General features: G+C 32.3%; 2 protein-coding genes across 2 annotated transcripts in view; both read right to left on the bottom strand.

The window, feature by feature from the left end:
- The window catches only part of LOC143248073 (dedicator of cytokinesis protein 7-like), a 19,484-nt gene extending 12,076 nt beyond the window's left edge, over positions 1–7,408 (bottom strand). Inside the window, 8 exon segments of the mRNA XM_076496509.1 lie at positions 234–350; positions 1,362–1,538; positions 1,797–1,955; positions 2,833–2,985; positions 4,144–4,278; positions 5,252–5,348; positions 6,497–6,596; positions 7,390–7,408. Coding sequence (XP_076352624.1) covers positions 234–350; positions 1,362–1,538; positions 1,797–1,955; positions 2,833–2,985; positions 4,144–4,278; positions 5,252–5,348; positions 6,497–6,596; positions 7,390–7,408 — 957 coding nt within the window.
- LOC143248074 (dedicator of cytokinesis protein 7-like) lies at positions 7,405–10,140 on the bottom strand. Its single transcript, XM_076496510.1, has 4 exons — positions 10,014–10,140; positions 9,681–9,829; positions 8,693–8,875; positions 7,405–7,515 (listed from the first exon to the last, which is right to left on the bottom strand). Exons 1-4 carry the CDS (start codon positions 10,138–10,140, stop codon positions 7,405–7,407), a joined length of 570 nt encoding a protein of 189 aa, XP_076352625.1.
- Between the last annotated feature and the right edge of the window lie 2,759 nt (positions 10,141–12,899).

Consider the following 12,899-nt stretch of genomic DNA (forward strand, 5'->3'; position numbering starts at 1 on the left):
ATACCACTGGATATAAACACATGTATAAACACTTGCAGTAGACTTTCTTTCACCAAAAACAAAACACTGACTAAATATCATCACGATGTATTAGTATATACATATATGTACTTATCTTGTGAGTCCACGTTCTTTATCACAAAAATTAACAATTACAACAGTAACTTATTCCTATATCATTAACATACCAAAGTTGAAATTCACACAAATGAACAAACACCGTCAATACTAACCTCAAAACTTACACACCCTATTGGAAGATATGGTTTGTCTTCTAGCATGTGCAGATATTCAGCCACTAGAGCTGCTGAGTGGACCAGACAGTGTGCAGCTTCTACATGGTTAAATCTCTGAAAGGTATACAGTCTTTTTTGGAGTAAGCTGATAAAGTGTGAAATACAAAGTCAATATATTTTAGACTCTCAGTTTTTCTTATTTGATACTAAACTCTTAGCTGATTCTCAGTCAATAACCCAAAACAAAATCACAGGCCTAACTTAAAATAAAACAGTGATGTCTTTAGTTAAAACATAATCAATAGGAAAGAGTACTAATACTCAAGAGATCTCAAATTTCATCTCACTCATCTCATCCTGACATCACATGGATTTCAAACCTTGTTTAACAATTAAAATATTCAACAGATGTTAAAAGTAACTATTGTCTATTTAGAACATTTTAATCTCAACTGATTAAACTATCACTGTCCTTACTACCTTCAGCATACAAATAAACCATAACTTCCTGATTAAACAGTCATTGTCCTCATGGTTTATAGATGACAAATAAAACAACAACTTTTTGATTAAACTGTCAATGTCCTTACAGTTTTCAGATGACAAATAAAATCTGATTTTTCTGATTAAGCTTTTACTGTCCTTACTACCTCCAGATGACAAATAAAACTTCCTGATTAAACAAACAAAATCATGACTTAAAGTTGTTGGCATGGATTCTTTGGCTAAATTAGTTGTATCAGTTTTTACAAACCCAAACTTTATGTGTTTGATACCACTCGTATTTGAAACCAATTTCAATAAAATTCTAGTGAGTTTACACTTAATATCTTTCATAGCAAAATGTTTAGAAAATTCATTAAAAATTATAATCTCTGTTATTTTCATCCACAAAAATCCCACTAAAAAATATGATATGTCTACTTACAGCAGCGACTCATTTATAATATTTACTAGTTTTATTACAGTGCACAAACAATCACAAATATTTATGGTAACTGCAACTACGGACATTTGTTTAATAATCTCTAAATCAATATTAACTCTCATAAACAACATATTTAAGTTTTATACACTTATTTATGTTGCTGAGAAACAATTGCAGTTTTAATAAATATTTCAAACCTCAGTATGTTTCTGAGCCATGTTTGCTAGCCAAGTAAGTCGCAGGTCAGGAGAGTTCTGGTAACCCTTAGCAATCCGATACATCAGGTCCATCAACATTTCTGGATCTTCCTGGAACTCTTTCATTTTTACTGTGTCTGATAGTATCATATGCAGATTAAATACCAAATCCCGCACCTACCACAACAGAAAATTTTATTATACATTGAATAAATACGTATTTGTTCAACTAAACTACAGTATAGTGGTTATAAGAAAAACACTACAACACATTAACCTAATACCAAAAAGATTAATTTTGGCATAATCCATTAATAACCTAATAAAAATCAAGTCATGTACAATTTTCCATATATCTATAAATAAGAAGCGTTATATTATTAAGTACGATGTATAGGGAAAATTCTTTACTATAAAACATTAAAACTTACTTACCTGTTCTGGAAAAGTAGTTTCTTGAAGTTCTGAGTCACTTTCTGCATACACTAGGATAGTTTTTAATGACCGACGCTAGTATGCCTCATTGAAGTTCTGATTGGTTCCAACCAATGAACTCAATGACATTGTCACCTGCATTTTCACTCTAGCAAAGTTCTGTAAAACATGTAAATACTTAATAAACATGAAACAAAACACGATAACAAACCACACAATTTTACAGATTCTAATGGAGATTCCTCGACACCAACAGGTAACAAGTTCGTTATTTTCAACTAACAGCTATTTCTCTGTACAATCTATTAAAAAACAAACTTTAATATTAAAACAAAGCATGGTTTTATACTGTGTACTCTTCTTTCTATATTCAGATGATCTAAAAGTAAAGTTTAACACCAGGATCAGCTTATTTGTACAGTCTACTTGTAGTAAATAAATAAATAGAGTTACAACAAAGCCAAGTTTTCTAAATGCACCTCTTGCAGGTAAAGTATTGTTATCTCAATCATAAAAATTCACTATAGTGTAACTGGTGATAGGATCTAAAATATACATAGATTGCAACTACAATTTGATAATATAAATATATATAAAACCTGAAACTCTAATAAGTTTATAAACTTTTCCCCAAAGTACACAACTTTTCAGTCCATGCCATTAACAAGTTATATTAAAAATCACTCCCAGAGATTAAAGTATGTTTAACATTACACATTAGTACCAAAACAAACAACAACAACAAGAAAACTTTAAACAAATCTGATGTGTCAGACTGGATGTTTCCTCAAAAAACATTATTCACCACAAAGGATGAAGTAAGTTTTATTTTCACAAAACAAAATTCACCATTACTCTAGTACAATGTTCTTTATGCTTAAAGACAGTTATTTTCTTACTGAATGCTAATTTAAATGGTACAAGAGATACATCAACTTGTAATGTAACAGAATCCAGGATGTTACTATTATATCTTTTATTAAATAATGTAAATCGAAACTAAGAAATAAACTAATTAGTGAAGGTCTGTACATACATTTCCAATTTCAAAGTTTTGCCTCATCAGAAGGTAGAGTGAAGCCGATGCTTGAGAACGGACGGTGCTGATACAAGAGCTGCAGTGTTTCAGAAGTCTCAAGCACAAGTCTGCACACTGCTCTGTTTCTTCTTCAAACAGGAGTTCAGGAAACTATTGAAAGTCACGTTAGAATACAGCATATTAACTCTCAGTTTCTTTTCATACCATAAAACAGTTTATAGAGGGCTCCACATACTGCATTATGCTGAGCAATGTTATGTTTCTGCCTGTTATGCCACTTAATGTAAAGAACTGAAAAAACAAACTGGATACAATTAGTTTCTTTCTGTGTAAAATACACAGGGGATCCAATTAATAATTAATGCAATTAACTGAGATGGTATTTTGTTTTACAGTTTTACCTAAGTTGTGTTTTTGTTATTAAGAATCCTATAACCAACAACACTATGAACCAACAAGCAATTAGGCCCATAAATAATCTAAATAAATGTGTTTTATAAGCCACATGAAAATCCATGAATCAATAGTTTTATTCTCTCATGTCTTTACTTAGCTGCCCTTAAACACATAAAATAATTTTCTTCTCACTGTTTTGTGACTTAGGTTATATTAAATGAGCAAATGCTCTCACCCAAGTGCTTATCACACAAGACAAAACATTCTTAAAGACTTTGGTGTATTTCAACTCTTACGCAATCCTAATTAATATGGCTAATAAGTAGTGACTCAGCAGCAAGGTCTGGACCTTTCATAGGAAAGTTTTGAGACATTCCTATATCTTAGAAAGATTAGTCTTCAGATGGTTTAGTACCAACAAATATGCTGCTGGTTGGAAAACAGGAAACCTTTTTCATCAAGTGCACTGTCAGAAATATTACAGGTCAAACTGTAAGGCTCCCTTATCATATTAGACCAATTATTCTGAGTTAACAACAAATTGCTCTGCCCTTTCCAGAAACAATAAATATTATATAAATTAAAAAATAGTAACATTTGATGTTGTGAGAAGGACAAAAAAGTTGACAAAACAGTTAAATCCCAGTCTGATGAAGTAAAAAGAATAAAAGCCATTCAGAAGTAATATATAGTGAACTCAAAACACACATTCAGTTTTATTTAATTTTACAGTAAATGTTTCATTTTTTACAGCATTTCAAATCAGCATCTTAACTGTATTTGTTTCTTAAACAGTGCTAACAAAAAATTGGCAAAATCCAATGTGACCTAACCATCCACATTTCTATTCTAGTGCAATGATTCTAGACAAGTACAAGAAATTTAATGATATATGTAAAACAGGCGTTATACCTTGAAAACCAAAGATCGCTGGGTTGCAAACATATTCTGTAGCACCGTGGTGCTCTGATTACATCCTAAGGCATGCAAAAGAACCCGCAGAATTACTCCAAGGAGCCCAGGTAGAGAATCCGAGCTGGCCACAACCTACAATACAGAACATAATAATTACAGAATTTGAAACAATAGATTTTTTAGAGACAGATTCTGTTTAAAATTATATAGTTCCTACTTGATGTGTCGTGAAGCTAAGAGCCACTTTTAGAGTCCAGTGTTTCATTAACTTTAGAAAGAACGAGCAACTAGTAATATATAACAGTAAAAATAACTGAATAATATACAGTTTTAAAATATAAATCACATATACCATTAATTAATACATTTATTAAGTATCGGTAATTTTTTCATGACTGACGTGTTTTACTATCATGTTACATGTTTTTATTCATACTGTCAATTCTTCTTACAATTAATTATAATTAAAACTACTGTAATAGCTTTAAATAACCTCATCTTTCATTAACCAATTAATCAGGATGATAACTGTAATAAGCCATTGCTTGAAAACATTGTAATATATTAAATAAACTAAGATACAAGTTTAAACAAAATTATATTTATTAATGCTTAATTTCATTTATAACATTTAAACAATAACTTGATTGTTTATGTAAATAAAAATGTAAATCTATCACCCATCACTAATTTACCATTCCACCTCAAGTATATAGCAGTTGTACAATCTGAAAGAGGTGTGTGTGTGTGTGTGTGTGTGTGTGTGTGTGTGTAAGGGTGTCCTTTTTAGACAGAATTCTTATTGATTCTACATTTCATTTACTTTTAATAAAAGGTTAGGATATGTGGAATCATTTAACACTTGTGAACATCTAATAACTTTCAAAACACTGTTTTACCCAGAAATTAAAAAAATGACACTAATATGTTCTTAAATATTGAAAAACAGCTTAAACTCTGTTAGACAAGACGACAAAAGACATTCCTCTACAATTCCTCTATAGTTTATACATGAAGATTAAAAATTAAAACCAATGTTCCAAAACTGCTAATGAAACAAACGTGATAAACCAAAACAAAAAACAGTATGAACATTGAAGACTACCTGAACAATGAGTTCTAGTGTATCCAAAATAATCATGTTGACTTCTGTAGAAAGGTTTGCTTCAATATGGGCTTCAGTTTCAACTTCTATCTTTGGTCTGGGAGTAAGAAGAGAGCATATTTTTAAATTATGGTCTCACTGAAAGAAGAGGGTGTGTGTGTAAATAAATTACAGGGTCTGGTTTAAAGAAAAGGAAATACCTTTAACATGATCTTGTACAATGGAACCCCTCTAAGTGGCCACCCCTCAGATTCGTTCACCCCTTGAAAGCAGTCATTCAATCACAGTCCCTTTTTTTGTTTACATAATCCCTAATTATGTACAGTGGAACCCCTCTAATCAGGCCAATTTGTCTCAGTCCCAAAGGTGGCTGCTTTAGAGGGGTTCCACTGTATATATAATTTATGTTCTTGTTGAGTAAAGAGAGTATATGGTTTGACTGAGTGAAAAAAGTATATCTAATTAATAAAAGGTTTTGAGTAACAAGTTTATTCATTAATCATTTACACATAAAAAGATAATTTTTTATAAAATGTCTCTCACTCTCTCAAGAAAAAAACAAAACAACCTTGAAACCAAATTTCAAAACACTTATGATATTTTGCTTAAGAACTTGGGTGTGACAAAATATCTTTTAACTTCTTGCAACATAAACACTTAAAAGATAAGTTCCACATAGTGTACCAACAATATTAATCTTAAATATAACTTTATATCACTGAAACGTATTTTATTTCACTTAACATCTTCATTGAGTCTCTTACACACAATATTAAGAATCTAGAATCATTTCAAGTTTTAGGTCTAGTGAAAATTAACTACACAATATTCAGATTTCCAATATAATATTGTCTGTAGAGTAAATAAATATTTTTAAAGATAAAGAAAGAACTTATTTTTTTGAAATCTAGTATTATGGAACAAATTAATTTTTTATATTTGGATGATTTGGTAAATGAATTTTTGACTTCACAGCATCTTGTGTGACACATCAGCTAAATGGCTGATTCAGAGACCCCTAGGTTCTAGAATAAAAGCTGGTGGCCAGAGGAATGGCAGCCAATAAGCACCTGCAGCCTATATAGTTACTCTCAATTAAACAGTGCAGTTTACTATTACTTTTATAATACACCCACAGGTGGAAGTGGGGAAGTGCCACCACACTGGAATATCTAAGCTAATACATTTAAAATTTTATGGATACAGGCAGTACAATAGCACCAATATTTCTTAAAGTTTCATAACCTTTCAAACTGCTCGGCATTGTGTCGCCACTGCACTTGGTCCTTTCTCCAACGAAGTTTATCTCCTTGGTAGGGATTCGGAGAAGGAGGATATTTCTCACCTGGTGGTAATATTACTTAACTTACATTAACAATGTTTTGAATTGTTTTTATTGGGTTAGCTTTGTTAGAAAAATATCAACAGAGAAAAGTCAAACAGTCATTATGGATGATAAATATATAATTTCTCCTGAATTTTACAATTTTTAAAGAACAGTGCCATTCTATATGATAATCTAGTAAAATAAAAGTGATGTTTAGTGCAAAAAGAAACAACGTTTAGAAAAATTTGCTTTGTTTTGTTAAGCATGTACTGATGAAATTTCTAAAACATTTTTTTATCAAATAAACATCTACACGCACATACAGTCTGGAATATCCAGGAATGATAACTGTGCGTTATTACCTTCTTTGTGAAGTCCTAGTCCTAACACTTGCATGGCTAATTTACCAGAAAGGATAAGGTTTGCCTCCTGCAGTTGAATGCGTGTATGGTGAATACAGTGAACGGTTTACACTAATTGCTGGTTGATTCAGAGAAGCCACAATGGTTTAAATATCTAATGCACTTTTACTTTATTATTCTGCTGCACATGAAACTGATCTTTTGGAGAAACTATCATCATGGCAAAGTTTTTATTTTAAAGCTTATCTAAATATATATTTACTTAAATGAATTTAAGAAACTTGCTTTTATAAATTTTCCACTACATAATTTACAATGGTGTTTCAGTGAAACCTTAGACAGAGTAGATATATGAGAACTTAAATGAACTGTTATATGAAAAGTGGAAATGTTTCTGTTTGATCTAAAGTACACAGAAGTCAAAACATAACAGGCAGTTGGAGAATTACCTTTTCTTCTCATCATCATTTCCTCGAGCACTGTAACTGTGTCCAAGTATAGCTTCCTCCAGCTTGGACTTCATGTCTGATGTCTTTCGCAGCTTTGCTGTCGATATTTTGAAGAGCTTTCTTCCCCTAAAATAAACATGCTATGCTGAGAATCAGTCATGAATAACACATTATAAAATAGTTATCAACACTTTATCGAAGCAGAGAGACAGGGATAGTTCGTGAAAATATTGGCATCGTTGAAAACAATTTGACCATTTAAGTTATATTTTCTCCATTTTCACACATAACTAAAATTTTAGCTAAGATGTTAGGTTGTCATTTAACACTACTCGGTCGTTAAAAAACAAAACAGAGAAAGAGCATCAGAACTTCTTATTCAGTCTTACGCTTACAAATTCTAAGAGTAATAACACCAGCATCAACAATATTCAACAGCATTAACACCTAGAATAATTAGATAGATAAACAACTATATAAATCAAAAGGGATAAACAATTAGGGTATTTATAGATATATTAATGGCTAGAATACTTAAGGATGGATAAACAACTAGGGTATTTAGAGATATATTAACAGCTAGAATACTTAGGGATGGATAAACAACTAGGGTATTTAGAGATATATTAACAGCTAGAATACTTAGGGATTGATAAACAACTAGGGTATTTAGAGATATATTAACAGCTAGAATACTTAGGGATTGATAAACAACTAGGGTATTTAGAGATATATTAACAGCTAGAATACTTAGGGATTGATAAACAACTAGGGTATTTAGATATATTAACAGCTAGAATACTTAGGGACTGATAAACAACTAGGGTATCTGGAGATATATTAACAGCTAGAATACTTAGGGACTGATAAACAACTAGGCTATCTGGAGATATATTAACAGCTAGAAATACCTAAGGATGGATAAACAACTAGGGTATTTAGAGATATATTAACAGCTAGAATAATTTTAGGACTTGATAAACAACTAAAGTATTTAGAGATATATTAACAGCTAGAATACTTAGGGATTGATAAACAACTAAGGTATTGATAAACAACTAGGGTATTTAGAGATATACTAACAGCTAGAATACTTAGGGATTGATAAACAACTAGGGTATTTAGATATATATTAACAGCTAGAATACTTAGGGATGTACAAATAATGAGAATAATTAGAGATAAATTAATAGACAGAATATTCAAGGATGGATAAACAATGTTCATTGGAACATTATTTTTTTACTATTAATTTTTGTCAGTGGTCAAATCCTTGAGTAACATAGTGCCCAACTGTTATTACCTTGTACTCAAAGCAGGAAGCAGAAATCAAGAGTACTTCCAGAAGTTGCTGAAGACACAGATGATATGGCAACTCAGCCCACCACTGTTGTAAAACTGTCTTATCAGTGTTTTTAATGACCCAAAGAAAACACATCAGCAAGTGTCGAGTGGTCTCTTCTTTCAACTGGCATTTTCGGTTTGACTGCAATATTTAAGAAGCATTATAGACTAACTTTCCATACTAATGCTCTAGATTTTAGATTATAACTAAATATATAACAGAGGCTGAAAAAATATGTAAACAGATCTTTCATCTGTTTCAATACATTAGAATATATTTTGTGAGATGTCGTATCACAATACTTTTTAATGATATTTTTACAGTTAAAATCTCTAAAGCAAAACTGTGCATGTAATGTTGGGCGACTGAGACTGTGCTTGCAAACTTTCCAAACGAATGATTCAATGTAATTTTACGTTGAACTTCTAATGGCAATGAAGAAAATATATACAAATATACTACTTTCATTAGTGAACATAAAACACTATCTCATTGCTACAGTTGAGATTTCTCTAGATCAAAATTTAGAACCTGATATAAATATTTACTTAGAACATCACGTTATACAAAGATCTGAAACAAAAAGAATACACTAAAGAGTACAAACATTATTTTTACTACTATTCCTTATTTTGTAACCCTAACTCCACAATTTAAATCTCATCAGAATATATTTCAGCAGAGATCTCTAGCACATAATACTGCCATAGATAAATAAGATTAGTTGATTACACATTATTAACCAAATAAAATACCAGAGGCCAAGTTTAGGTTCTAATTTTATAATGCCTTGCAGCATAAATTAGAATGTATACAGGACTAAACATTTTCTCTGGCTGACATTCAATATGTAATAAGTTATTTATGTTTAAAATACATAAAATGTTATTTAAAAGCTTTCACATCTGTTTAGACTCTGGTCCAGTTTGGATCAAATGGTCACTACCTGTTGGCATGGGTCATAGTGAGAAATCATCCCACTCCCTGCAGAACCTCTAGTGCAGACTCCTGGGCTGGCAATTGCATTAGCAACAGATTGGGGAAAGGTGGCTAAATTTGGGTCACCACCATCTTCACTTGTTGAGACTGGTCTACCTATAACACAAAAAAGAAAAAAACATTAGTACCTTGCCAGACGCATCCAGAAATGATCTCATACATGTATTGTATTTATTACAGTCATGTTCAATAAAACATTCATGAGCAATATGAATTTTTTTAAGTTTTTATATTGCCATAAATGTATATTTAGATATAATGCTTACAAATTCTATTTTACCTCTGTTCTCAGTGGGCCAATCATAAAGCTGAAACAGAGAATCCATGACAATTCCAACTAGAGGTAAATATAAAGTTGCAACTGAAGCTTTAACCTCTGGCTCCATAAACCCTAGGGTCCCAGTCATGACTGGTCAACAGGGTTTGCTAAGAGTGTTGACTGCTTTAGTACGTGTGGACAGCAGGGTTACTACATAACAGAGAGGTATAAAGAGGACATCAAGTAGAACTACTAAATAAGAGGTCAGAGTCAGTATTGGCAAAAAAATAGATTTTACTGAATGTAAAAGTGGTATCAAAATGGAAAATCAGGATTACTAAACAAGAGATCAGAGTGTAACCAAGTGGGAAAGCAGGGTTATTAAATAAGAGATCAGGGAATGGGTATCAAGTGAAAACCAGGATTACTAGAACAAGAAATCAGAGTAAACCAAGTGGGAAAGCAGGATTAGCTGGGGCCAAGAGACCAGAATGGTAGGCGAAGTGAAAAACTGGTGGATTTAATTTTGAAAACAGAGATCAGAGGTAAACCGTGCCGTGAAAGCAGGATTATTAAATAAGAGATCAGAATGGTGGTCAAAGCGGAAAATCAGGATTACGGGAAACAAAGAGGATCAGGAGTGCAAACAGAGTGGAAAAGCAGGATTATTAAATAAGAGATCAGAATGGTATGAAGTGAACATCTGGATTACTAAAACAAGAGATCAGAGTGTAACCAAGTGAAAAGCAGGATTATTAAATAAGAGATCAGAATGGTGCCATGAAGGAAAGCAATCAGATTACCTGAAACAGAGATCAGAGTGTAACCAAGTGGAAAGCAGGATTATTAAATAAGAGACCAGAAATGGTATGAAGTGAAAATCAGGATTACTGAACAAGAGATCAGAGTGTGAAACCAAGTGAAAAAAGCAGGGTTATTAAACAAGAGACCAGAATGGTATCAAGTGAAAATCAGGATTACTGAACAAGAGATCAGAGTGTAACCAAGTGGAAAGCAGGGTTATTAAATAAGAGACCAGAATGGTATCAAGTGAAAATCAGGATTACTGAACAAGAGATCAGAGTAAAACCATGGAAAGCAGGGTTAAATAAGAGATCAGAATGGTCAAGTGAAAATCAGGATTACCAGAACAGAGCCCGAGCAAGTGGAAAGCAGGATTATTAAATAAGAGACCAGAATGGTATCAAGAAAATCAGGATTACTGAACAAGAGATCAGAGTAAAAGTGGAAAGGAGATCGGGGGAATGAAGGAATGGAATGGACATGGACACAGGAATGGTGGAAGGGACAAGGAATGGATGGAAATGATCAGAAACAGAATGGAAGGAATGGAAACAAAATGTGTAAACCAAGTGGAAAACAGGGTTACTAAATAACAGACCAGAGTGGATACATATAAACAGTAGCATTACTAAATAAGAGTGGAACAAATGAAGAAGAGAATGTTCTAAGTAACAGACAAGAGTGGATACATATAAACAGTAGCATTACATTTAAATAAGAGTGGAAACAAAGAAATTGTTCTAAATAACAGACCAGAGTGGATACATATAAACAGTAGCACTAAATAAGAGTGGAAACAAATGAAGAGAATTGTTCTAAATAACAGACCAGAGTGGACATATAACAGTAGCATTACAGTGGAAACAAATGAACAGAATTGTTAGTAAAAGAGAGAGAGAGGAAGAAGAAAAGTGGAAGGGAAAACAAGGATGTTACAGAAGGGAACTCACTTCACTAACTGAAATGATCTCTGTTTATTAAATAAAATATCCTATTCAACAATTAAACTCTTTAATACAGCAATAATCAGTGGACCATCACACTAACTTTAGTTCCAGAACTGTGGCAAGGTCAGAAAGTACTAATCCCACCAGAAAGTGTTGATGTCGAAGTGGAGAGTTCTGCAAAACTTCCTTTCAGCAATTGTGCTGTTGGAGGCAAAAGAACCACGGAAGTTGATGAAGCAACACTTGGGTGGAGGTAGTAGGCAGAGAGGGGTAAGAGGTGTGGCAAATGGAAGATTAAGGGTCACAAAGTGTTCATGACTACAAATAATTCTCAGGAACTCCAGCTTTAGAGATATCAAATGTCCAGCATCGAAAGGATGAAATTTTTGCTGCCATCTGTTTACAGTAAGTCTAGAAACAAGAGATTAAAGACAAATTATAACAAACTCACTACTTTTAAAAAGAGTAACATAATAAAGAATAATTATTTTTGGATATGTCTTATATATGTATCTGTTTCAGAATAAATGTCACATGAGGAAAGAAAAAAATTACAGTTACTTAGGTTTAGCTAATTAGCCTAAGTTTTAGACCAGATAAGGTTTGAGATGCAAGTAGTTTTAGTATGTAGAAAAAAACGTTTAAATAATAATTTCTGGTAACCTCACTAATATTCACTTTAAGATATAAAATCACATATTTGTAGGTTCCACAAGGATATATATCCAGTTTATTTGATGATGTTCAAAAATATAAACCAAATCCATCAAACCAACAGCATAACAAACCTGTTACTATTTACAAGTTGATTTCTTGACTATTATCATCAATTAGTTAATCTGTTGTTTTACCTGTATGTGACATTTTAACAAACTAATTAGTTTGCTTACAACCATCTCTTGATCTAGCATCTTAAGGTAAACATCTCATACCTCCTACTTTTCTACTGCAAGAATAGCTGGAAGTTTTTATTCCTTGTTTTAATTATGAAATACATCAAATCTCTATATCACAAAGCCAAAATGTGCATGTGTGAGTTTGTATCCTAGTTTGCCAAGCCCACTGGCAATCTCAACCAAATTTGTATAGAAACACTACAGACTCTGAGAAATGTTCCAAGAGGGTCAGAATTGAACTTAACCCATTTCCATTTTGT

This window comes from Tachypleus tridentatus, chromosome 4, assembly GCF_004210375.1.
Source record: "Tachypleus tridentatus isolate NWPU-2018 chromosome 4, ASM421037v1, whole genome shotgun sequence".
In the NCBI taxonomy this organism is placed as follows: Eukaryota; Metazoa; Arthropoda; class Merostomata; order Xiphosura; family Limulidae; genus Tachypleus; species Tachypleus tridentatus.